General features: G+C 38.0%; 1 protein-coding gene across 1 annotated transcript; it reads left to right on the top strand.

The window, feature by feature from the left end:
* The first annotated feature begins 8,378 nt into the window (after nucleotides 1-8,378).
* LOC137036214 (E3 SUMO-protein ligase RanBP2-like) lies at nucleotides 8,379-24,432 on the top strand. The gene is made up of 10 exons (XM_067410249.1): nucleotides 8,379-8,933; nucleotides 10,293-10,388; nucleotides 15,415-15,648; nucleotides 15,876-16,053; nucleotides 16,607-17,122; nucleotides 22,602-22,757; nucleotides 22,914-23,000; nucleotides 23,191-23,285; nucleotides 23,599-23,875; nucleotides 24,020-24,432. The coding sequence occupies exons 1-10, from the start codon at nucleotides 8,379-8,381 to the stop codon at nucleotides 24,145-24,147; spliced, it is 2,322 nt and encodes a 773-aa protein (XP_067266350.1). The 3' UTR covers nucleotides 24,148-24,432.
* The last annotated feature ends 194 nt before the right edge of the window (nucleotides 24,433-24,626 follow it).

The following is a 24,626-nucleotide window of genomic DNA, read 5'->3' as shown; positions in this document are numbered from 1 at the left end:
AAACATATTTAAATCAGGTTATGTGAGTACAGTGGTTCAATATTAATATTATAAAGCCATGAGAATATTTTCGGTGCGCCAAAAAAACAAAATAACGACTTATATAGTGATGGCCGATTTCAAAACACTGCTTCATGAAGCTTATGAATCAGCGCGTCGAATCATCTGTTCGGAGCGCCAAAGTCACGTGATTTCAGCATTTTGTCGGTTTAAAACGCGATCTGAATCATGATTCGACACGTTGATTCCGAAGCTTCCTGAAGCAGTGTTTTGAAATCGGCCATCACTAGTCAATTATTTTGTTTTTTTTGGCGCACCAAAAATATTCTCGTGGCTTTATAACATTAATATTGAACCACTGTACTCACATGAACTGATTTAAATATGTTTTTAGTACATTAATGGATCTTGAGAGAGGAAATGTCATTGCTGGCTCTGGATGCCTCACTGAGCCATCGTATTTCAACTAAAATATCTTAATTTGTGTTCAAAAGATGAACGAAGAAGGTCTTGTGGGACGACATGAGGGTGAGTAATAAATGACAGAATTTTCATTTTTGATTATATTTCTTAACGGTAGGCCTTACCTAGTTATGTCATTATTAATCACTTCAGACAAAAACATTGGAGATTTTTTTCTGCTCAGTTTTGAGATTTTGGGCTATTTGACTTTTCACACTAGTACACATTTAATTGTTTATTTTATTGCACTTTATCTGTTTGCGTGTAAATTTTAATCCATTTTTTTTAAAGGCGGTGAGTTTGAGCATATGTACATATACACCGTTTTATTCCTAACTATATTCTGGTTTGTTCATATGTCATACACCTGATTAATACAACATTTTACTCCTAAAAGCACGGTGAAAAAGAAACAGGCAGAATTTGACAATATTTTCTGATTTCTGGAGTGAAAAACAAAAAACAAAAAAAAAAAAAAAAAAAAAAAAAAACATTGTAAAAACTTTAATTTTAATGTGTCAAAAAAAGAGAGAGTTTTGAACCTGGATTTATCCAATGCTGTATGCAAATGAACACATATTTAATTAGATATACGCTCTCGCTCTCCTCTCCCGAATCCGACTCCCGCGCATTCGCATTTGAATTCTCCATACCAACGGTTTGCAGAATTCAAATGCTCAGGCGCATTTTGCGCATGCGTATACATTTTCCCATACAGTTAGCCAACACAATTTAACTTCGACTTGATAGATTTACTGAAAACAATCAAATTTGTTCGGTGAAATATATATTTTTTTATTTTAACTGTTCACCTTAAGCTAATATTACTACAATTCGTCTTTTTGAATGAGGATAATTATTTGGAAGTCATTTATTGAGCCAATATGTTTCCACAATTTTTTAAAATTACAATTTTTTTTTACTGTGTGCTCACCTGTGCTGTCAAACCTTAAAAACTTGTAGTTCATACAGGGACAGAAACAACTTGAAACAAGAGTCCTATATTTTATAAAGTGATCTGCAGTGGCAGCTGCTCTTTTTATTTATTTATTTGACTTTTTTTAGGAGGTCACATTCAGAATCCACTACACTTCTGTTATTTACTATGTTTACTCATCTGCTAAATTGTAGTTCAGTGTTATAAATAAATATAAAAGCACATCATTCATCTGTGTTCTGCACTGATAAAATTAATGGGAATTGAAAAATATTCAAAGAAGGAGCTAAGGAAATAGCTGAGACTATATATATATATAACCAATTCTTATTCATTTAACCTCTTCAGATTGAAAGAAAAATATAATACAATCACCGCAATGGATGTTGATGTTTTTACCAGTGAAAAAAAAAAAAAAAAAATCACAAGATTAGAATAACATGTGGGCTCATCTCACAACTGGAGCTAGTTAATTTATTCCAGATTGGATCAAGCCGTTTTTTCCATAAACGGTGACGCCACCGGTTCCGCTGTTGATCGTGTTTCCAGTGTGTCGTCTTTGATGCATCAATAAGGAATTACACAGTGGATGGAGGTGTAGTTAACGACATGTTACGGCAGCTTTACACGGACAGCTGAGCAGAGACGAGACCCATGTGACATTTACCTTTTCCATTTACGCAGGGCTTTCACTCATTTAGTCTATCTCTCACCTCCCGTGCACGGGGGACCTTCAGGTTATCGTCATCATCGAGGCAGAGGATTGTGGGTGCACTCATAATTGGGTTTTATTAGTTCAAATCTAATTGGATTACAAGACGTATACCCGGCACCGACCTGAAAGCATAATTTTTCACATGTGTAGACGGTCAATTGCTTTCAAGGTGGCAAAAGAGATTTATATAGTTAATAACTTGTACATTAAACAAGTTGTAGTGGGTTAAAGGGATCGATGATGTGTACAATAACTGGAATGTTTTAGCAGATATTATGTTGGTGTGACATATATTGGTCTAACAGAATTAAACAAAGGAAAAGTTCTCAAAGAAGTTGAAGAAGTCAAAGAAGAGTGTCTTCACTGTAAAAATTATCCATTTTATGGTACAAAATGCTGCGGGAAAACCTGTTAATTGGTTAATGGTAAGTTCACTTATGGTGAAAAACTTATAAATCTAATGGTACATTTCATGTAATTTTACAGTTTTTGGGAAAGAAGTCATCTTATAATTTACAGTGAAAAACCGTAAATTGATATTCCCAGAATTCTCACACTTTTTCTTAGTTTTTTGTTATAAATTATATATGTTACATCTTATGTTGTTAAATGAATGTTTATTGCATTTTTCCTAACACACAAACACAAAACACCATCATGGTAAGACACCATGGTAAAACCTAAAATCTTGTTACTTTAGAAAAGAAAAGAAAACAACAACAGTTGTTTACTGAGATCAATGATTCACTCTAAAAAAATGAGTGAATGGGTTGTTTTAACTCGGCAATTGTTGTTTTAACCCAGGGATTGGACTGTTTTAACCCAACAAATGGGTCGTTTTAACCCAGTGGTTGGGTTGTTTTAACCCGGCGATTGGGTTGTTTTTATCCCGGCGATTGGGCTGTTCTAACCCAACAAATGGGTTGTTTTAACTCAGTGGTTGGGATGTTTTAACCCGGCGAATGGGTTGTTTTATCCCGGCGATTGGGCTGTTTTAACCCAGCGATTGGGCTGTTTTAATCTAGTGAATGGGTTGTTTTAACCCAGTAATTGGGTTGTTTTAACCCGGTGATTGGGCTGTTTTAACCCAGAAAATGGGTTGTTTTAACCCGGTGATTGGGTTGTTTTTAACAGAGCAAATGGGTTGTTTTAACCCAGTAATTGGGTTGTTTTAAACTGGCGATTGAGTTGTTTTAACCCAGCGATTGGGCTATTTTAACCCAGCGATTGGGTTGTTTTAATCCAGTGATTGGGCTGTTTTAACCCAGCGATTGGGCTGTTTTAACCCAACAAATGGGTTGTTTTAACCCAGTGGTTGGGATGTTTTAACCCGGCAATTGGGTTGTTTTATCCCGGCGATTGGGTTGTTTTAACCCAGCGAATGGGCTATTTTAACCCAGCGATTGGGCTGTTTTAACCCAGGGAATGGGTTGTTTTAAATCAGTAATTGGGTTGTTTTAACCTGGTGATTGGGTTGTTTTAACCCAGCAAATGGGTTGTTTTAACCCGTTGATTGGGTTGCTTTAACCTGGCGATTGGGTTGTTTTAACATAGTCATGAGTCATAGTCATTTTTAAACAATAGTTGAGTTAAATAAAACTACCCAGCAGAACATTTAACCCAACCACTAGTTCTTCTATGGCTTTTGGTGCAACAACAACAAAAACCTCTTAGAACATTTATTTTCAAGAATGTACCTTTTTTTTTTAGGGTAAAGTAAAGTTCTGGCAACCACAGCTGCCATTTTTTACCATAGATTTTGATCACTGATTTTTTCCTCAAGCATGACTCTGCTGTGAGCATCTGAAGGGCTTTTAAGAGACAATCTCTTCTCATTTCTTCTGAAATGAATAAACACATCATGCAGCCAATAACTGCAAAACAATTGCATCACAAAATGTCATGTTCTCCCAGTTGGCCTATCAAAGTGCAGGCAGATTGACTCCCGTAGTCTGTGGACCTCCATGTGCTTTTTTATTGCAGATAGATACTCGTCCGCCTGGAAACAGTTAGACGCTCTTCATGTCATCTTATTGATTGGAAATAACAGTGGTAGTGGAGCATATTATCGTCAGAGGAGCTGACGTGGTCCAGGCCACAGATGGCTTAAAGAAAGACCAGGGACCAGAGAAGTTTGTAAGTGCTTTTATGGTCAAAGTGATTGTTATTCTCAAACTAGAATGTGCATGATGTAGTTTGTAATGCCAAGAGAGAGATCAACTATCGGACCACCAAGAGCTCTCCACACTTCTCGCTTAGATCGTATTTCCAAAACAGATGAATTAATTTACTGGAAGCCAATTTGTGCGAAAGCCACTCCAGTGACTGGAAAGAAAAGTTTCCTGCATTGTTACCAGCTGTCAGGAGAAATGTGCAAGAACAATCAAACAAGAGGTGCGAAAGTCTCTGGTCTTGACAGGTTTAACGATGTCATGTTGTTCTGCTGGATGACAGGCCATCATAATGAGCCAATCGGACGTCAGACGGGGCACATGGAGGTGAGACGTCTGAACCACTGTGTTCTTAATCAGCCAGGCACACATGTCCATGAGAAAAGACATATTTAGCTTTGACTTTCTAATGTTGGTTTGATGAATAGAGAGATTCACTTGATACAATAGGATGATCCCCAAATTGCTTTAGACTACACTGTAAAAAAATATTTTCATGATTTATCACAACATTTTTTCTTTTGTCAAATAAACTTTAATAATTAATGTGGTTCAGATAACATAATATTTTAAGTTTCTGTTGAATAAACCAATCGCCTTCATTGTGTGAATTTAAATTTTTAATTTCAGTTAACTCAAAATTTTAAGACAACCAGGTAACTTACTTTTTTAAGTTAAACCAACAATTCTTTCTTACAGTGTAGTTATGTTTTAATCAAAAGTTGCACAATTTAACTTGTGCGAAAAAGCAGCGATTCCATCCCATGTGTTCAAGAGAACAAAATCGTCACGTCCTGGAAAATTGGTGTAAAATATCTTAAATAAAAATGGAAGTTGCTGCAATCTGACTATTTTTTCCTCCATCATAAATGAGTTCATCTCAGAGCGTCAGACGAAACACAATAAAACGCCGTCGTGTTCTCTTGCGTTCGGATGCTGGTGTTTGGGAACACAATCGTGTGAGACGCTTCTGGAGGGAATTAACCCAAATCATTCTGATGACAGACTTTGACTCAGGTGTTTCAGAACCACCAAACCAACATTTGAGATGATGTGATTGGTCCGCTGGTTAGTTCAGTTATCCAATCACAGTCTCTGCTGAGGCAAAGTCACTTGAGTTCATTGTTGCACATCGAGGGATTTATTTGGTAGATGTTGCTGCATTTGCGCCATGTCGTAATTACCGTAAATAATGCTCTGTATGCTTTTGAATCACTCTCACTGTATTTATTTTCATACACCTCATGCACAGCGACGCTAAATGTGCCGTGGTCAGGTGGTACAAGTCGTAGGAAATTACGAGTTTGCATGTTGTGATTACAAGTACTACAAGCGCATAAAGACTTTTTACAATTCAGAGTTGTTACGGTAATTACGATATGGCGTGAACGCAGCTCCATTGAAGTTTATGAACACGTCTTGTCAGATAAAACATTATCTGCCTCAATTGACCCTTCGCCAGGAGTTTGATTGACAAGCGATCTAACCAATGATAACACCGAATCTGCCATTTTGTCAGTCAGGAGTTAGAAGATTAACCTCGGTGGACTTTAATTTGAAAAATGGTATTTACGTATTTCAGCATTTGAAACAACGTTCCTTCTGATGTTCATTCATGTTTATTTGATGCTATAAATGAATTAGTAGGAAGAGATGATTGGTTCGCGAGATCACGACAGCGATCTGTCACGCACATTAAAGAGCCACAAAACGATTTTTATTGTTCAAATTTCTTAAAAAACTACAGTTTGAAAGCTGGGACTTTGTTTCATATCATAAGTAACCTGCTCTGTCGCCGTGTCAGTGTCATTTTTCACTCTGTGTGGCGTGACAGCGCCACGGCTTGTCAGACAAAGCAACAGTAACTAAGGGGGGCGGGGCTTTGCGAAGGGTCAATTGAGTGTATGAGATGTTTTTTGTGCATTTTGAGAATTGATGTGCATCTTGGTGTTTCCATTTTTTTTTTTTTTTTTGCAATATCACAAAATTTGCATTAAAACTGGTGTATGGAAAAATGCTGGGTTGTTTCAAACCCAACAATTGTGTTAAAAATTTAGAGTTTAAAAACTGTGTTTTGTTCATTTTTGACCCACATTTGTGTTGAAACAACCCATTTTTTAGAGTGTAGATTGTCTAAGAATCTTGTAGGCTACTTCATCACATCATTTTCCATCATGCCATATTTATTTTGCATTTAACATTAATACATTTAAAATATTTAAAAAAAAATTGTTTGTAATTTGGAGCTTTATTTGTTCCCCTTGGAAAAATTATGACTACAGTGGTGCTTCACATAATTTCTAATAAAAACATTTTTCTGAGCATCTGACTATAAAGGACTTTTTCATACTTTTATTGACTTTTTATATATTTTTTTAATTATATATATATATTTTTTATATATATATATATATATATATATATATATACACACACACAGGATTTAGGATATGGATGACCGTTAAATCGCGTCATCACAGTCTGTGAAAAGGGTCCATTGAAACACCGTCACAGCAGCGTTAACTATTTTTTTTTGTATTTTGATGTAACGGTAATATACTAAGTATAGTGTTATAAATGTACATATATTTAAAAAAAAATGTATAAAATATATATATATATGAAGAGTTCATTTGCAAAAACCGATAAACGCCATTTTTTTAAAAAAAATGAACTAAGTGCTTTGCATTATTCTCCATATATAGCAAGTTCTGTACCCTAAATCCATTTTGTCAGAAGAGCCGGTTTTGCCCACTTTCAGGCATCGCAAGTTCACGTTTTACAGCAGAAGCCGACAAGCGCCCTTGTTTGTGTACAGACAGAAACCGATAAGTCCATTTTAGCGAATCAGCGCGCAGTATTCAGGTCAGGTGACAAGGCTTCTAGTCACTTCAAAAAGACGCGCTAGCTGAGGGAAGTTTTATCAAAGCTCACTAAAAGTGATCGAGGATTTATGATTTCGACTCCTGTAAGTCCTTGTACACCATACACGACTTACATGCTGAAAAAATGGTTGTCCTTTTGCTTGTGTGTGTGTGTGCGCGCGCGCGCACGTGCGTGTGTGGATGAGTGCGTGTGTGTGTACTTGTGTGCCGATCTGTGTGTGTGTGTGTGTGTGTGTGTGTGTGTGTGTGTGTTTGAGAGAGAGAAAGCGTGTGTGTGTGTGTGTGTGTGTGTGTGTGTGTGTGTGCGCATTTGTGTGCACATGTGTGTTTGAGAGTGTTTTAAATGCAATTACTTGGGTTTTGTTTAACTATGAAACATGAATTGTGGAGTTATCTGCTTTTGCTAAAAAACAAAGTTTTAATATATATATATAAAACATACTTTCAATGAATTTTAATTTTTTAATTTACCTGTATTTTTTAGAGTTATCATTACTTAATCAAAACAGCCCAACTGCAGTTTGATTGTTATTAATTGGAATGCACAATAAAAAAAAAAACATGATTTGTGAGAATTCATAAAAAAGGAGTTAACTGTTTTTGCAAATAAACTCTTCATATATATATATATATATATATATATATATATATATATATATATATATATATATATATATATATATATATATATAAAAACTTGGCAGGATTTACGATTTTGATGACCGTTAAATCGCGTCATCGCAGTCTCAAAAGGGTCTATTAGGTTTTCAAGACATGATTTAACAAATCCAAATAAGGATACATCATCACTAACATCGCCTATATTAAATCCTTTTAACAGAATTTTTTTTTTTTTTTTTGTTCAAAAGCATAGTTGCTCTTATCTGAAGGTTAATAAACCTGAGTTCAGCTGCGACACTGAGTCCATCTACTGGAAACACGCGGTACTACAGCAGGTAAATACACAGTTGAAAATCCAAAGAGTGGCACAGCAAAACACCTTAGTTTCGCGTTTGATATTCGTCTAATATTCTCCTGCATGGGAAAAAAAATAATGTTTTCTGACTGTATTAGCTACAGTGGGTGCATAAAATGTAAGAAAAACTGAGTAATAAAAAGAAATTCCTTCCTTCGGGAATTGCCTGCTGAGTCACTAGTTTCCAAACAAACGAAACTTACGCTTCCAAGTTTCATTTTAATGCAGCAAAATGGCAGATGAAGCTTTCCTCGATCGGGAATCTCTCAGATGCTACATTTGTCAGGATCTCTTCAGAAATCCAGTGATTATTCCCTGCGGACACAGCTTCTGTAAGGACTGCATTACACGTCTGTGGAAACAGGATGTGAGCAGATGCCCTCAATGCAAACAGACCTTTAACAACAAACCTGCTCTCAAAGACTGGCTACACGCGAAGGAACTTTCTGAGAAGCTGATGAAGATGAGAACACGGGCTGAGGAGAAAGCCGAAGATGTGAGCTGTGACTCCTGCAACTCCACAACAACCAAAGCCATCCGATCCTGCCTCACCTGTCTCGCCTCTTACTGCAGCTCTCACCTGGAGCAACACGATGAGCTTCACGCGCGGAGAAAACACCAGCTGACTGACGCCATGGATCTCCAGAGTAAAATCTGCTCTCAGCACGGGAAACTCATCGATATTTTCTGCCGTACTGATCAGCAGTGTGTCTGTGTGCTGTGTGCAATACATGAACACAAGAGTCACGACACCATCTCAGCTTCTGATGAAAGAGCAGACAGACAGGTAGGTCCTGGCAGATTGATAGTGGCTTAAAGGCTATGTGTCAGATAGCTACCCAATTAACAAAAATACTTTGTGAGGATTTCGCTAACTTTCCCCGTCACGTTAAAGGAGACCTATTTTCACAAGATGTAATATCAGTCTCCGGTGTCTCCAGAATATGTCTGTGAAGTTTCAGCTCAAAATCCCCCACAGATCATTTATTATAGCTTGTCAAATTTGCCCCTATTTGGGTGTGAGCAAAAACACGCCGTTGTGTGTGTCCCTTTAAATGCAAATGAGCTGCCGCTTTCCAGAAGAAGGCGGAGCTTTAACAGCTCAACAACAACAAAGCTGGAGAATCTCACGCAGCCAAAATGAGGAAAGTGTTCAGCCTTACATTGTTCAAACCGGAGTCGACACTGATGGAGAGACTCAGGAAGAAGTTACAACTTTTAGACGTTTCTGAATGGTTAGTGGATAAATTGATGTAGTTGCTGTGGAGTTGATTCAACTCATCCACTAGCATGTGTCGTCATGTTCATCTTTTGTGTTGAATTTGTGTCGTTTGTGAAGCAGTCCGGCGTAAAATGACGGCATGTCAACAACACTCGACTACAACAACTCTTCCTCTTCTCTAAAGCAGCCCAACATGGCCCCGCCCCATTTGTGGCGTGTTCTCGGGGGCGGAGTTTATGTAAATTGTAGGGTTAGTGATGTCACCAACCCAGGAAGAAGCTCATTGTAGTCCCTACCAGCCGTTTGTTGTAGTTCTTAAAAAGTGATTTCTGTAAAAGAAAATATTTCCCTTTGCATTGAACTTTGAGTGTCGTAACTTTGCAGATGTTGTTTATGATCAAACAGCAACATTACACACTAACTAAAGTTTAAAATGTGAAAACATTATCAAAGGACCCATTTAATAATCTGAAGAACCTTTCCCCACTTTTCAATAAGATGACATTTGTTAACATTAGTCAACATGAACTAACAATGAAAAATACAGTAGGTCTAAAGCATTTATTAATAATCTTAGCTAATGTTAATTTCTTCTTGAACATTTTTATATTAACTAACATTACAAAAGGTTAATAAATATGTTAAAAATATATTGTTCATTGTTAGTTAATTCTAGTTAATGCATTAACTAATGTTAACAAATGAGATCTCGTTTGAAAAGTTTTACCAAGAGCCTTTATCTGTTAATGGATGTTAAAAGTTCCTCATTGGAACTATTGATGCAGATAGAACCTTTATTTTTAAGAGTGTGCTTTGGACTTTTATTTCATTAAATTGAATATCTCAATCCTGGTTTCTAAAAGTTAACGTAATGTGCATTTACAGGTTCTATCTGTGGTTAAAAACTAAATTTTCTGTTGCCAGAGGAAGTTGATGGAAACACGTGTGAAGTTTCTACAGAACATCCAAGACAGAGAGAAGGATTATAAAGAGCTAACACAGACTGAGGAGTCGATCCGGGTGAGTATTGATCACAGATCTCATGTCATCTGTCTGTGTCTTGCAGCCCCAAAAGAAAATCTTGCACAGAGATTGATCTTTCATTGCTCAGAAGATATAATTGAGTTCTCTAATATAATTCAATCATGTACCCTCTTTGCCTCATGTGTTTCTCCTCTGACATACCAAAAAGATTCCAAAAAAGTTGGGACACTGTACAAATTGTGGATAAAAACAGAATGCAATGATGTGGAAGTTTCAAATTTCAATATTTTATTCAGAATACAACATAGATGACATATCAAATGTTTAAACTGAGAAAATGTATAATTTTAAGGGAAAAATAAGTTGATTTAAATTTCATGCCATCAACACATCTCAAAAAAGTTGGGACAAGGCCATGTTTACCACTGTGTGGCATCCCCTCTTCTTTTTATAACAGTCTGCAAACGTCTGGGGACTGAGGAGACAAGTTGCTCAAGTTTAGGAATAGGAATGTTGTCCCATTCTTGTCTAATACAGGCTTCTAGTTGCTCAGCTGTCTTAGATCTTCTTTGTCGCATCTTCCTCTTTATGATGCGCCAAATGTTTTCTATGGGTGAAAGATCTGGACTGCAGGCTGACCATTTCAGTACCCGGATCCTTCTTCTACGCAGCCATGATGTTGTAATTGATGCAGTATGTGGTCTGGCATTGTCATGTTGGAAAATGCAAGGTCTTCCCTGAAAGAGACGACGTCTGGATGGGAGCATATGTTGTTCTAGAACTTGGATATACCTTTCAGCATTGATGGTGCCTTTCCAGATGTGTAAGCTGCCCATGCCACACGCACTCATGCAACCCCATACCATCAGAGATGCAGGCTTCTGAACTGAGCGCTGATAACAACTTGGGTTGTCCTTGTCCTCTTTAGTCCGGATGACATGGCGTCCCAGTTTTCCAAAAAGAACTTCAAATTTTGATTCGTCTGACCACAGAACAGTTTTCCACTTTGCCACAGTCCATTTTAAATGAGCCTTGGCCCAGAGAAAACGCCTGCACTTCTGGATCATGTTTAGATATGGCTGCTTTTTTGACCTAATAAGTTGCAAATTGGCCCTCCAGCTGTTCCTTATAGGTACATTTACCTTTTCCGGCCTCTTATCGCTACCTGTCCCAACTTTTTTGGAATGTGTAGCTCTCATGAAATCCAAAATGAGCCAATATTTGGCAGTTCAAAATGCTTCACTTTCAACATTTGATATGTTATCTATATTCTATTGTGAATAAAATATAAGTTTATGAGATGTATAAATTATTGCATTCCTTTTTTATTCACAAAGTGTCCCAACTTTTTTGGAATCGGGTTTGTACAGTAAGAGTATGTATTATTGTGGATATTAAAGTGGAAAGCAGCTCAAATCATTTTCTCTTTGCAGAATGTTTGAGTTCATATTGAGATTTCTGACTTTTGATTGCAGACTTTGGTATACAGGAGAGCAATCTAAAACTCTTAACATTAAAAAAACGATTAATGTGACGTAATGTACTAAGGCAGTCATATTAAAAGATCAAATTTGGTACATCCCTTATTGATGATCTGAACTACGTACAGTTAAGCAGATGAGCACGGAATATGAACACAATGCACTAAACTCTACATTAAAGGGTTAGTTCACCCAAAAATTAAAATTCTGTCATTTATTACTCACCCTCATGTCGTTCCACACCCGTAAGACCTTCGTTCATCTTCAGAACACAAATTAAGATATTTTTGATAAAATACGATGGCTCAGTGAGGCCTCTATTGACAACAAGATAATTTGCAATTTCAATGCCCAGAAAGCTACTAAAGACATATTTAAAACAGTTTATGTGACTACAGTGGTTCAACCCTAATGTTATGAAGTGACGAGAATACTTTTTGTGAGCCAAAAAAAAAACAAATATCGACTTTATTCAACAATATCTAGTGATGGGTGATTTCAAAACACTGCTTCATCAAGCTTTACGAATCTTTTGTTTTGAGTCAGTGGTTTGGAGAATGAAAGTCACGTGATTTCAGTAAACAAGGCTTTGTTACGTCATAAGTGTTTTGAAATTTCAAAGGCTCACAGGCAGTTTGATACACACTCTGAACCACTGATTCGAAACAAAAGCTTCGTAAAGGCGCCGGTATACTTCAAACTAACTTCTTTTTCGTTCTTCGTTTAGGAGTAAAACGAAGTTCGAAATGCGTGACCAGCGATATACTGTAAACGAACATCTGACGCCGCCCACACTGCTGAGATCGACGTTTAGATGAATATGTAAATATGTGCCACGCACTTTCTTCTCAGTAACAAAATAAACACAACAAAAATGAGAAAACAGTAAGCATTTATTATAGAAAGCATAAAAAAAGCGTTTGATCATAACATCATGGGAATGTTAGCACAAGCTCTGCTTTATTAATAAGGTACAGTATATATTGTACGGAGCCCTGCACATGACGTGCAGGAAAAAAAAATTGTAAAAAAAAATAGATTTAGCAAATTGAGGGAGTGAAATAATAAATTATGCGCACGATTTAGTAAATCGTGGGAACGACTTACTTTTTTTCCCTGCGTGTCATGTGCGGGGCTCCAAAATATTGAATTTGATCTTTTATTATCACTGTCTTAATACATTAAAAATTTCTTTTAACACCTTTCTATATGGGACTTAATGTAAAAATGTTGTCTTTCCATTTGGATTGCGGTTTTGTTATTTTAGCAGAAATTTGAGATAAAGTTGGCTTCACTGGTTGTTGTCTTAGAACATTAATCCATGGTAAGTGTTTTTCACGTGAAGCGTTTTAGAATGTCCCGTATGTTGGCAAATCTGAGCATAGTTTGAGAAATCGAACTCCTCTGAAACTAGAGACAGATCTTGGACCTTTGTTTTTTTCAGAAGAAACATCTTGAGAAGCAAATACACTACAATATGTTTTTTTATTTTTTATTTTGCTAACTTTCCCATTAAGTCAAGTTTTTTAAATGTTGTTACATGGTTATGTAAACATTAAGTGAACATTCCATTTTGCAAACATTAGGGGAATGTTACCTTTGAATGTTCTCTGAACGTTCCGAAACAAGTTGCAACATTTAAAAAATGTTAGACAAACATCCAACTAAAATGTTCCATCAGTGATGTATAGATAAGGTTTTCATGCTCACTATTTTAGAACATTATTAAAAAGATACGTTTATACTAACATTCTATTAATGTTACTGGAAAAACTTTTTGTTCATAACTTTGAGAGAACCTTTCCAGAACGTTCTGAGAATGTTCCCTGTTAGCTGGCCACAGACTCACTTTAGTCTAGGAGAAACATCTAATTTGTTAATTAAACTCTAGTTTGTTCAATTCTATTCACATTAAACAGAAATACAGGTGCTGGTCATATAATTAGAATATCATCAAAAAGTTGATTTATTTCATTGATTCCATTCAAAAAGTGAAACTTGTATATTATATTCATTCATTACACACAGACTGATATATTTCAAATGTTTATTTCTTTTAATTTTGATGATTATAACTGACAACTAAGGAAAATCCCAAATTCAGTATCTCAGAAAATTAGAATATAACTTAAGACTAATCCAAAGAAAGGATTTTTAGAAATCTTGGCCAACTGAAAAGTATGAACATGGAAAGTATGAACATGTACAGCACTCAATGCTTAGTTGGGGCTCCTTTTGCCTGAATTACTGCAGCAATGCGGCGTGGCATGGAGTCGATCAGTCTGTGGCACTGCTCAGGTGATATGAGAGCCCAGGTTGCTCTGATAGTGGCCTTCAACTCTTCTGCATTGTTGGGTCTGGCATATCGCATCTTCCTCATCACAATACCCCATAGATTTTCTATGGGGTTAAGGTCAGCCGAGTTTGCTGGCCAATTAAGAACAGGGACACCATGGTCCCTAAACCAAGGTACTGGTAGCTTTGACACTGTGTGCAGGTGCCAAGTCCTGTTGGAAAATGAAATCTGCATCTCCATAAAGTTGGTCAGCAGCAGGAAGCATGAAGTGCTCTAAAACTTCCTGGTATACGGCTGCGTTGACCTTGGACCTCAGAAAACACAGTGGACCAACACCAGCAGATGACATGGCACCCCAAACCATCACTGACTGTGGAAACTTTACACTGGACCTCAAGCAACGTGGATTGTGTGCCTCTCCTCTCTTCCTCCAGACTCTGGGATCCTGATTTCCAAAGGAAATGCCAAATTTACTTTCATCAGAGAACATAACTTTGGACCACTCAGCAGCAGTCCAGTCCTTTTTGTCTTTAGCCGCTTCTGACGCCGTTTGTTGTTCAAGAGTGGTTTGACACAAGGAATGCGACAGCTGAAACCCATGTCTTGCATACATCTGTGCGTGGTGGTTCTTGAAGCACTGACTCCAGCTGTAGTCCACTCTTTGTGAATCTCCCCCACATTTTTGAATGGGTTTTGTTTCACAATCGTCTCCAGGGTGCGGTTATCCCTATTGCTTGTACACTTTTTTCTACCACATCTTTTCCTTCCCTTCGCCTCTCTATTAATGTGCTTGGACACAGAGCTCTGTGAACAGCCAGCCTCTTTTGCAATGACCTTTTGTGTCTTGCCCTCCTTGTGCAAGGTGTCAGTGGTCGTCTTTTGGACAACTGTCAAGTCAGCAGTCTTCTCCATGATTGTGTAGCCTACAGAACTAGACTGAGACCATTTAAAGGCCTTTGCAGGTGTTTTGAGTTAATTAGCGGATTAGAGTGTGGCACCAGGTGTCTTCAATATTGAACCTTTTCACAATATTCTAATTTTCTGAGATACTGAATTTGGGATTTTCCTTAGTTATAATCATCAAAATGAAAAGAAATAAACATTTGAAATATATCAGTCTGTGTGTAATGAATGAATATAATATACAACTATTTGAATGGAATTAGTGAAATAAATCAACTTTTTGATGATATTCTAATTATATGACCAGCACCTGTATATGGCTAAATAAATAAATTTAACTAAATACAGTATATTTAGTTTTTAATTGTTCTTCCTGGACCAGCGTTCAGCACAGACAGCAGTCACAGAAAGCGAACGAATCTTCAGCGAGGTGCTGCAGTCTCTTCAGAAAACAAGCTGCCGCGTAAAAGAACTGATTGCAGATCAACAGAGAGCTGAACTCAATCATATTGAAGGACTTCAGGAGAAAGTCCTGCAGAAGATCGCTGACATGAAGATGAAGGTGTCTGAGCTCAATCAGTTTATGACCACTGAAGATCACATTCATTTCCTGCAGGTTTGTAAACATCCTCTAAAACCACAATCATATGCTGCTGATCAAGAGATTGACATTAATAAAACTCTAATTTCTTAAGTTTATAAAAGAACAGCACTTCCTCATTGTTTGATGAGAAAACCGCTAGCTTAAATTTAGGCTATTGACAAAGTTTCTAAAGAATATATACAGATTTTTGTATTGATTCTGCATCAAAACATTCTGCATTATTTGTTATGTGTCTGTAGAATTACCCGCCTGACTGTGAAGAATCCATGTCTATAGAATTTGAAGCTCTTTCCAGCATTTCTGAACATCCAGATGCTTTTTTTCACAACGTGACGATGCTGGTTTCTAAAATGCAAGAGCGTTTGTTGGATGTCACCAGAACGACAGAGATCGAGATCAAGATCCAGTCTATAAAAGGTTGGAAGAGATTATTTTTTCTTTTTCTTTTTTTTGCAACGCCAAAGTATAACGTACGTTCGAGTTCTTTCCACGTATTACACTGTAAAAAATCTGATATGCTCAATGAGTCATGACAACATGTGATTTTACATTACTTTAACTCATCAAAATAGGTTGATTATTAAAAGAAGGTTATTAAAAACTATTTTACATAAACTATAAAAAGGTAGATTTTTACATTTTCATAAACTTAAAATTCTAACTTTTTTTTTTCCTTCTGCAATAATCTCTGAAGTGTCTCCTTTAAAAAGAGACCAAACTTATAGTGAGTCAATACATCATCAATCCGTCTTCCAAAATGTGTTTTTCTCTTACTCCGATTCACTATGGTAAGCCTACTATAAGTGTTTATATTTCAGATGTGTCAAGATGGTTAATGGTTTCTCATAAAATGAGAAATCCTACATTTCATGTAATAAAATTATTCTGTGTAGGTAGTAAACATGCTTTGTGCTTTCCTCCTCTGTTTTGCCTCCTGTTGGTGGAACTGTGAATCTGTCTGCAACTCCAGATCTCCAGAAGGATATTTTCCATTTTGGGGAATCAGTTACAGGATTTGGGGGATTCAGTTTTCAGTATGTTTCCTCTAAATCATCATCTGTGCTGTACGAGCCAGCTGTACCATTACCTGATGTTATTGAGATTTCGACTGGAGAGGAAAATGAGCAAGTAGTTTTTAGTCACAAAGCCAAACTATTCCGCTTTGACAAAGAATTACTCCAGTGGAAGGAAAGAGGCATAGGTGAACTCAAAATACTTCAAAATGATAAACCCAGACGGGCAAGACTCGTGATGAGGAGAGAGCAGGTTCTGAAGTTATGTGCAAACCACTGGATTACTCCAAATATGAAGCTCGAGCCAATGAAAGCGACCGAGAATGCGTGGACGTGGAACGCCTTTGATTTTGCTGATGGAGAAGGCAGGGATCAGACGTTAGCCGTGCGGTTTAAACTACAGGAGTCTGCGGATGCTTTCAGGAAAATCTTTGAAGAAGCAGTGGCCACTGCCTCTAGTTTACCAGAGAGAGGTGAGCGTCTGTAATCCATCATATTTGCTAAATAAAGCAGGCTACATGTTTCTTAATCATTTTGGGGTGCTGATTCCAAAAATAGTGCCTGTTTTGTTCTAGCACATCACTTTCTCCAAAAAATACACTCTTAAGGCCTTTGCACACTGAGTCCGAAATTTTCGCATGCGTTTTTTCGTATTCGCAATCCTAAAAATTCGTCACGCACACTGAGCACACTGAGTCCGATGCGTATTAATGAATGCGTTGCGAAAAAATCGCAAAACAAATCGCAAAACAATACAAAATGAAGTCTTCAAGCAGTGAGCACGATTAGTTGTCTCCTCTAGAAAAAGAAAGAGAAAATATTGAGTCTACTCAATCCCGAGATTGCATAGAGAGAAAGAAGAATTCACCTCATCAAGGAGCTGCGGGATTATCCGAGCATTTCAAAGTTTATTTCAGGATGTCAGTGGCTCTGTTTGATGCTTTACTACTGGCACAATCTGTCTTTATATTCGGTCTCTTTGTGTTCCTCACGTTGTTAGTCATTCAGTGCTGCTGTTTTGTGCTGTAGACGACGTGGATCAACTTGTCAGATGGCATTCTGGATTTTTGCGTTCGCGTACGGTGGCTCTGAATTGTCAAAACGTCTCTCAAAATGCGTGCCACGGATGCGAAAAACGCAGAAAATCGAACCTGATCCGAATATTTTTTTGACGGACGAAAGTTTCGGAGGCAGTGTGCAAACGCGATTGACATAACGTGAGGTCGAATTTATTTTTTAACGTGCGAAAGTTTCGCATGCGAATTTCGGACTCAGTGTGCAATGACCTTTAGAAGAGAAGGTACTATATAGAATCCTACTGTAAATGGTTCCGTCAGGCGCCTCATATATGGAAACTTTCAGGGGTTCCCATCATGGGATCATTTTATGGATTTAGAAAAAAAATACAAAGTCAGTAATTGTTATATTAAGTCATATATACAAAGACGATGCACTATAAATTGGAGAAAGCATATGACGAAATAAGTTCGGCCTTCTAAATAAAAGAACCAATCGCCAGTTGATAAAGTCATTGCGTCACTGCAGCTGCTGTTAGAATCTCAATTTAATCATAAGCTTGATGGACAGCTTTGGAGAATTTGATGTTTCCTCATTCAGAGAGATAGAAGCTTGGATGACTGAAATAGCTGCCCGAGAGGCGTTTCAAAGATGGCTGTCGAGTCAAATGACTTGCCTTAAAGGGACTTGTTATGTCCCTTGTAATGGTATTATGCAATCATTTAAGACATTTCTTCTTTTTGACAAAGGGTTCTTTAACATTGTGTCAAGAAACCCAGAGTTCTATATAGAACTCTGTTGAACAATTTTTTTTTATTAGTGTATGTTGTGCATTTCCTAGCATTTTTGTTTTTGACAACTATTTGTAAGGTGAAGAAGTCTTGTGTGATCCCTGAATCACCAGACAAACTGGTGATTCCTGTCTTACTGTGAGCCAGGTTACAATTATTCGTTCAGCTCTCAGACTCTCAACATTTTCACACTATAAATAACCTTTAGTGCAATAGAAAGATTGATGGATATTAAAGGATCTTCATTTAACCATTGATGCTGATAAAGAACTTTATGGACAGGTTTATTGATATTTTTGAACTCAGTATCATCAGATTAGGTAATATTATGACTTTTTTGCAAATCAGCAGAATTTGTTTCTCAACATTCTGTGTTATGAATTATTTTCAAAGTTCTGTCATGAAACTCTAGATGGCACAGGCTGACAGGTCCTTAGCAGCAACAGCAATAACAGTAGCAGCAAAAACAGTAGCAGCAATAACAGCAGCAGCAATATCAACAGCAGCAATAACAGTAGCAGCATTAACAGCAGCAGCAATAACATTAGGAGCAGCAAAAATAGTAGCAGTAGGCAACAAACATTAACATCAGCAGCAATAGCAGCAGCATTAACGGTGACAGCAATAACAGCAGCGGCAACAAACATTAACAGAAGCAACAATAACTGCAGCAGCAATAATAGTAGGAGCAGCAAAAACAGTAGCAGCAGCAGCAACAATAACATCAGCAGCAATTACAGTAGCAGCAATAGCAGCAGCTGCAATAACAGTAGGAGCAGCAAAAATAGTAGCAGTAGGCAACAAACATTAACAACAGCAGCAATAACAGCAGCAGCAATAACGACAGCAGCAATAACAGTAGCAGCAATAACAGTAGCAGCAATAACAGTAGCAGCAAAAACAGTAGCAGCAAAACAGTAGCAGCAAAAACAGCAGCAGCAATAACAGCAGCAGCAATAACAGTAGCAGCATTAACAGCAGCTGCAATAACAGTAGGAGCAGCAAAAATAGTAGCAGTAGGCAACAAACATTAACAACAGCAGCAATAACAGCAGCAGCAATAACAGTAGCAGCAAAAACAGTAGCAGCAAAAACAGTAGCAGCAATAGCAGCAGCAGCAATAACGGCAGCAGCAATAACAGTAGCAGCAGCAGCAAAAACTGCAGCAGAAATAACAGTAGCAGCATTAACAGCAGCAGCAATATCAACAGCAGCAATAACGGCAACAGCAATAACAGTAGCAGCAATAACAGCAGCTGCAATAACAGTAGGAGCAGCAAAAATAGTAGCAGTAGGCAACAAACATTAACAACAGCAGCGGCAGCAGCAATAACAGTAGCAGCAATAACAGCAGCAATAACGGCGACAGCAATAACAGCAGCTGCAATAATAGCAGCAGCAAAAACAGTAGTAGCAGCAGCAACAATAGCAGCAGCAGCAGCAACAAAAACAGTAGCAGCGGCAACAAACATTAACAGCAGCAGCAATAACCGTAGCAGCAATAACAGCTGCTGCAGCAGCAAAAACAGCAGCAACAATAACAGCAGCAGCAATAACCGTAGCAGCAATAACAGCAGCTGCAGCAGCAAAAACAGCAGCAACAATAACGGCAGCAGCAATAACGGCAGCAGCAATAACAGTAGTAGCAATAACAGCAGCAATAACAGCAGCAATAACGGCAGCAGCATTAACGGCGACAGCAATAACAGCAGCAGCAATAATAGCAGCAGCAAAAACAGTAGTAGCAGCAGCAACAATAACAGCAGCAGCAGCAGCAAAAACAGTAGTAGCAGCAGCAACAATAACAGCAGCAGCAGCAGCAAAAACAGTAGCAGCGGCAACAAACATTAACAGCAGCAGCAATAACAGCAGCAGCAGCAGCAAAAACAGTAGCAACAATAACAGCAGCAGCAATAACAGCAGCAGCAATAACAGTAGCAGCAATAACAGTAGCAGCAATAACAGCAGCAATAACGGCAGCAGCAATAACGGCTGCAGCAATAGCGGCAGCAGAAATAACAGCAGCAGCGATAACAGCAGCAGCAATAACCGTAGCAGCAATAACAGCAGCTGCAGCTGCAAAAACAGTAGCAACAATAACAGCAGCAGCAATAACGGCAGCAGCAATAACAGCAGCAGCAATAACAGCAGCAGCATTAACAGCAGCAGCAATAACCGTAGCAGCAATAACAGCAGCTGCAGCAGCAAAAACAGTAGCAACAATAACAGCAGCAACAATAACAACAGCAGCAATAACGGCAGCAGCAATAATGGCAGCAGCAATAACAGTAGCAGCAATAACAGTTGCAATAACGGCAGCAGCAATAACAGTAGCAGCAATTACAGCAGCAATAACGGCAGCAGCATTAACGGCGACAGCAATAACAGCAGCTGCAATAATAGAAGCAGCAAAAACAGTAGTAGCAGCAGCAACAATAACAGCAGCAGCAGCAGCAAAAACAGTAGCAGCGGCAACAAACATTAACAGCAGCAGCAATAACAGCAGCAGCAGCAGCAAAAACAGTAGCAACAATAACAGCAGCAGCAATAACAGTAGCAGCAATAACAGTTGCAATAACGGCAGCAGCAATAACAGTAGCAGCAATTACAGCAGCAATAACGGCAGCAGCATTAACGGCGACAGCAATAACAGCAGCTGCAATAATAGAAGCAGCAAAAACAGTAGTAGCAGCAGCAACAATAACAGCAGCAGCAGCAGCAAAAACAGTAGCAGCGGCAACAAACATTAACAGCAGCAGCAATAACAGCAGCAGCAGCAGCAAAAACAGTAGCAACAATAACAGCAGCAGCAATAACAGTAGCAGCAATAACAGTAGCAATAACGGCAGCAGCAATAACGGCTGCAGCAATAGCGGCAGCAGAAATAACAGCAGCAGAAATAACAGCAGCAGCAGCAAAAACTGCAGCAGCAATAACGGCAGCAGCAATAACAGTAATAACGGCAGCAGCAGCAAAAACTGCAGCAGAAATAACAGCAGCAGCAATAACATTAGGAGCAGCAAAAATAGTAGCAGTAGGCAACAAACATTAACATCAGCAGCAATAGCAGCAGCATTAACGGTGACAGCAATAACAGCAGCGGCAACAAACATTAACAGAAGCAACAATAACAGCAGCAGCAATAATAGTAGGAGCAGCAAAAACAGTAGCAGCAGCAGCAACAATAACATCAGCAGCAATTACAGTAGCAGCAATAGCAGCAGCAGCAATAACAGTAGCAGCAGCAAAAACAGTAGCAGTAGGCAACAAACATTAACCGCAGCAGCAATAACAGCAGCAGCAATAACAGCAGCAGCAGCAAAAACAGTAGCAGTAGGCAACAAACATTAACAACAGCAGCAATAACAGCAGCAGCAATAACAGCAGCAGCAGCAAAAACAGTAGCAGTAGGCAACAAACATTAACATCAGCAGCAATAACAGCAGCAGCAATTACAGTAGCAGCAGCAAAAACAGTAGCAGTAGGCAACAAACATTAACCGCAGCAGCAATAACAGCAGCAGCAATAACAGCAGCAGCAGCAAAAACAGTAGCAGTAGGCAACAAACATTAACCGCAGCAGCAATAACAGCAGCAGCAATTACAGTAGCAGCAATAACAGCAGCAGCAATAACAGCAGCAGCAGCAAAAACAGTAGCAGTAGGCAACAAACATTAACCGCAGCAGCAATAACATCAGCAGCAATTACAGTAGCAGCAATAGCAGCAGCAGCAATAACAGTAGCAGCAGCAAAAACAGTAGCAGTAGGCAACAAACATTAACCGCAGCAGCAATAACAGCAGCAGCAATAACAGCAGCAGCAGCAAAAACAGTAGCAGTAGGCAACAAACATTAACCGCAGCAGCAATAGCAGCAGCAGGAATAACAGCAGCAGCAGCAAAAACAGTAGCAGCGTAGCAGATGTATTCCGCCAAGACCAAACATATTAACATTATCATACTCATTACCATGCCAAACAGAAATGCTTTAATTTCTAAATGTATAGATCGACTGTTCTGTTAAAGTCTGGTTCAGTAAGCAGCACATTGACCTATTGTTGTTTATGGTTATTTAAATCATTATATTGATAAAACATAATATCATTACTCTCATTTAAATGTGTCATTTGTTTTCTCAATGAGAAGGAAAGAGCACCCAGGACCAGTGTGACGCTGATGTTGAGATCGTGTTTGAGCGTAAGCCGACAGCAGAACAAGCTGAACTGGCAACCAGACTGATGCTTCCTCACACGTTCTTCTGTTACAGAAACCAGCTGGGATACTTAAGCGATGAGGATGACGGTAAGAAATATAAACTGCTGGAACCATTTCTACATTCTTAGTTGCATTGCTAAGGCAAGCATCACTATTGTTATTGCTCTTACATTTAACTCCCTCAACCGGCAACTGTTATTTGAAGGACCTATTTTCTTGATTGAATTACTTTTTCTTATTCAGATGAAGATTTTGAGGAGGCAGTCAAATCTTTGAAAGGAAAGTTGTATCCTGGGCTGTCCGTCCAAGGAGATGCATCTGCAGGTCATGGTAGGTTGTTCTAGTTGCAGTTTACTTAAATATTGCCAAAAATGCACATCTCTACGTCACACAGCAGATATAAATCTGACAGCAGTGTGCGCTGAAAACAAGACCATCAATCATCATCATTAAGGCTCTGTCATCGGCTGCTTCCAGTCTTGTCTTTGTGTTAAAAATAAAGTCTTGTTTATTTCTATAGATGCAAATCTTTCCCAGGACAATGCTGGAGCTGCAACAGAGACGCAAAGTGATGGAGAGGAAGAGGATGATGATGATGATGAAGCACCTGTACATGTAGATATCACTTCCCTTTTAGTTTTGCCTGTGTAAAGGTGTATTGAAGTAATATTGAAGTGTACTGAATTTTTTTTCATTTAACAAAAATGTTTTGATAGTTTTTATTTTAGTTAACAATAATAACCCTGCTTGAACCTCTGTCAAGCCAGCGTATAGTTTTTCTTAACACACATTTGTATTTTCATTATAAAACGGATAGTTCCGTTCATTGATTCTGATTGGTTGACTCTGCCTCTTAGCTGTTCTAAATTCACTGTAAACCACAGCTTCTTGGGGTTTATTGGTTTATTATGTCATTGCTTCTTTCAAGGTGGAACTACCATCGGTTGAGGAGAATGAAGAGGAGATGCTGTTCAAGGAGTGGACCAAACTTTACCGCTGGGACTGTGATATTAAGAAGTGGAAAGCCCGCAGTGAAGGAGACATTAAGATCCTTTTCCATCCCTCGAGGAAGCTCTACCGTGTGTTTATGTGGCAAGAAGGGGATAAAAAGGTGTGTGTAAATCACTGTATCACCAGAGCCATTCGTCTGAAACGGCTGAACACCTCCACAAGCGCAGTGACGTGGACAGCTGCTGACTCCTCAGGTATACAAACTACTAAATATTTACAATAACATCTTTAAAGAAAAGTTGTTCTTTTTTGTTAGTTCTTTAAAAGTTTAAAGACACTTAATATTCAGTGTATTATTGATTTGACTGCACTGACACGTGTGTTTGTATTTCCCACAGAGGGAGATGTTGTGTTACGGCGGATTGCTGTCAAGTTTAAGACTCCAGAACTGGCTGTTTCCTTCACAAAAACCTTTACAGACTGTCAAAGACACATGTCAGAGTTCATGCAACCCTTGAAAAAGTAAAGCTGGTAATGACCTGTGTCAGAGGTCACACTGAAAGAATATTAATGTTAGAACAATGATATGTTTGAAGATGAGAGCTAAAGCCATTATTTTTCTATGTATTTTTCTTGGTTTGAATGTAAACAGTGATGTAAACAACACCACTATTTGTTGAACACTAGTAAACTTGTTGAAATCATTTGTGCAATGACAAATTTATTTTTGTTAAATATATGTAAAGGTCTTGGGTTGTTTCAGAATATGCTTCTGGAGAAACGAGATTATGTTATCTTTGAATAAATAAGAATATAAACACATTTACTGTTTCTTTTTTTTGTGTGTATCAAGGTTGTTATTCAGTGTATATATATATATATATATATATATATATATATATATATATATATATATATATATATATATATATATATATATATATATATATATATATATATATATATATATCTCAAATCATAGTTTACTAATTTTTTTTAGCGTAG

Source organism: Chanodichthys erythropterus, chromosome 14 (genome assembly GCF_024489055.1).
Source record: "Chanodichthys erythropterus isolate Z2021 chromosome 14, ASM2448905v1, whole genome shotgun sequence".
In the NCBI taxonomy this organism is placed as follows: domain Eukaryota; kingdom Metazoa; phylum Chordata; class Actinopteri; order Cypriniformes; family Xenocyprididae; genus Chanodichthys; species Chanodichthys erythropterus.
Note: the sequence above shows the minus strand (reverse complement) of the source record. Positions and strands in the feature narration are given on the sequence as shown.

Excerpts from the sequence above, each read along its gene's own strand:
- LOC137036214 (XM_067410249.1), top strand. The coding sequence starts at position 8,379 with ATGGCAGATGAAGCTTTCCTCGATCGGGAATCTCTCAGATGCTACATT. Across the intron at positions 10,389-15,414 it reads AGACTGAGGAGTCGATCCGG|CGTTCAGCACAGACAGCAGT; the intron begins GTGAGTATTGAT and ends TTCCTGGACCAG. Across the intron at positions 23,286-23,598 it reads ATGATGAAGCACCTGTACAT|GTGGAACTACCATCGGTTGA; the intron begins GTAGATATCACT and ends GCTTCTTTCAAG.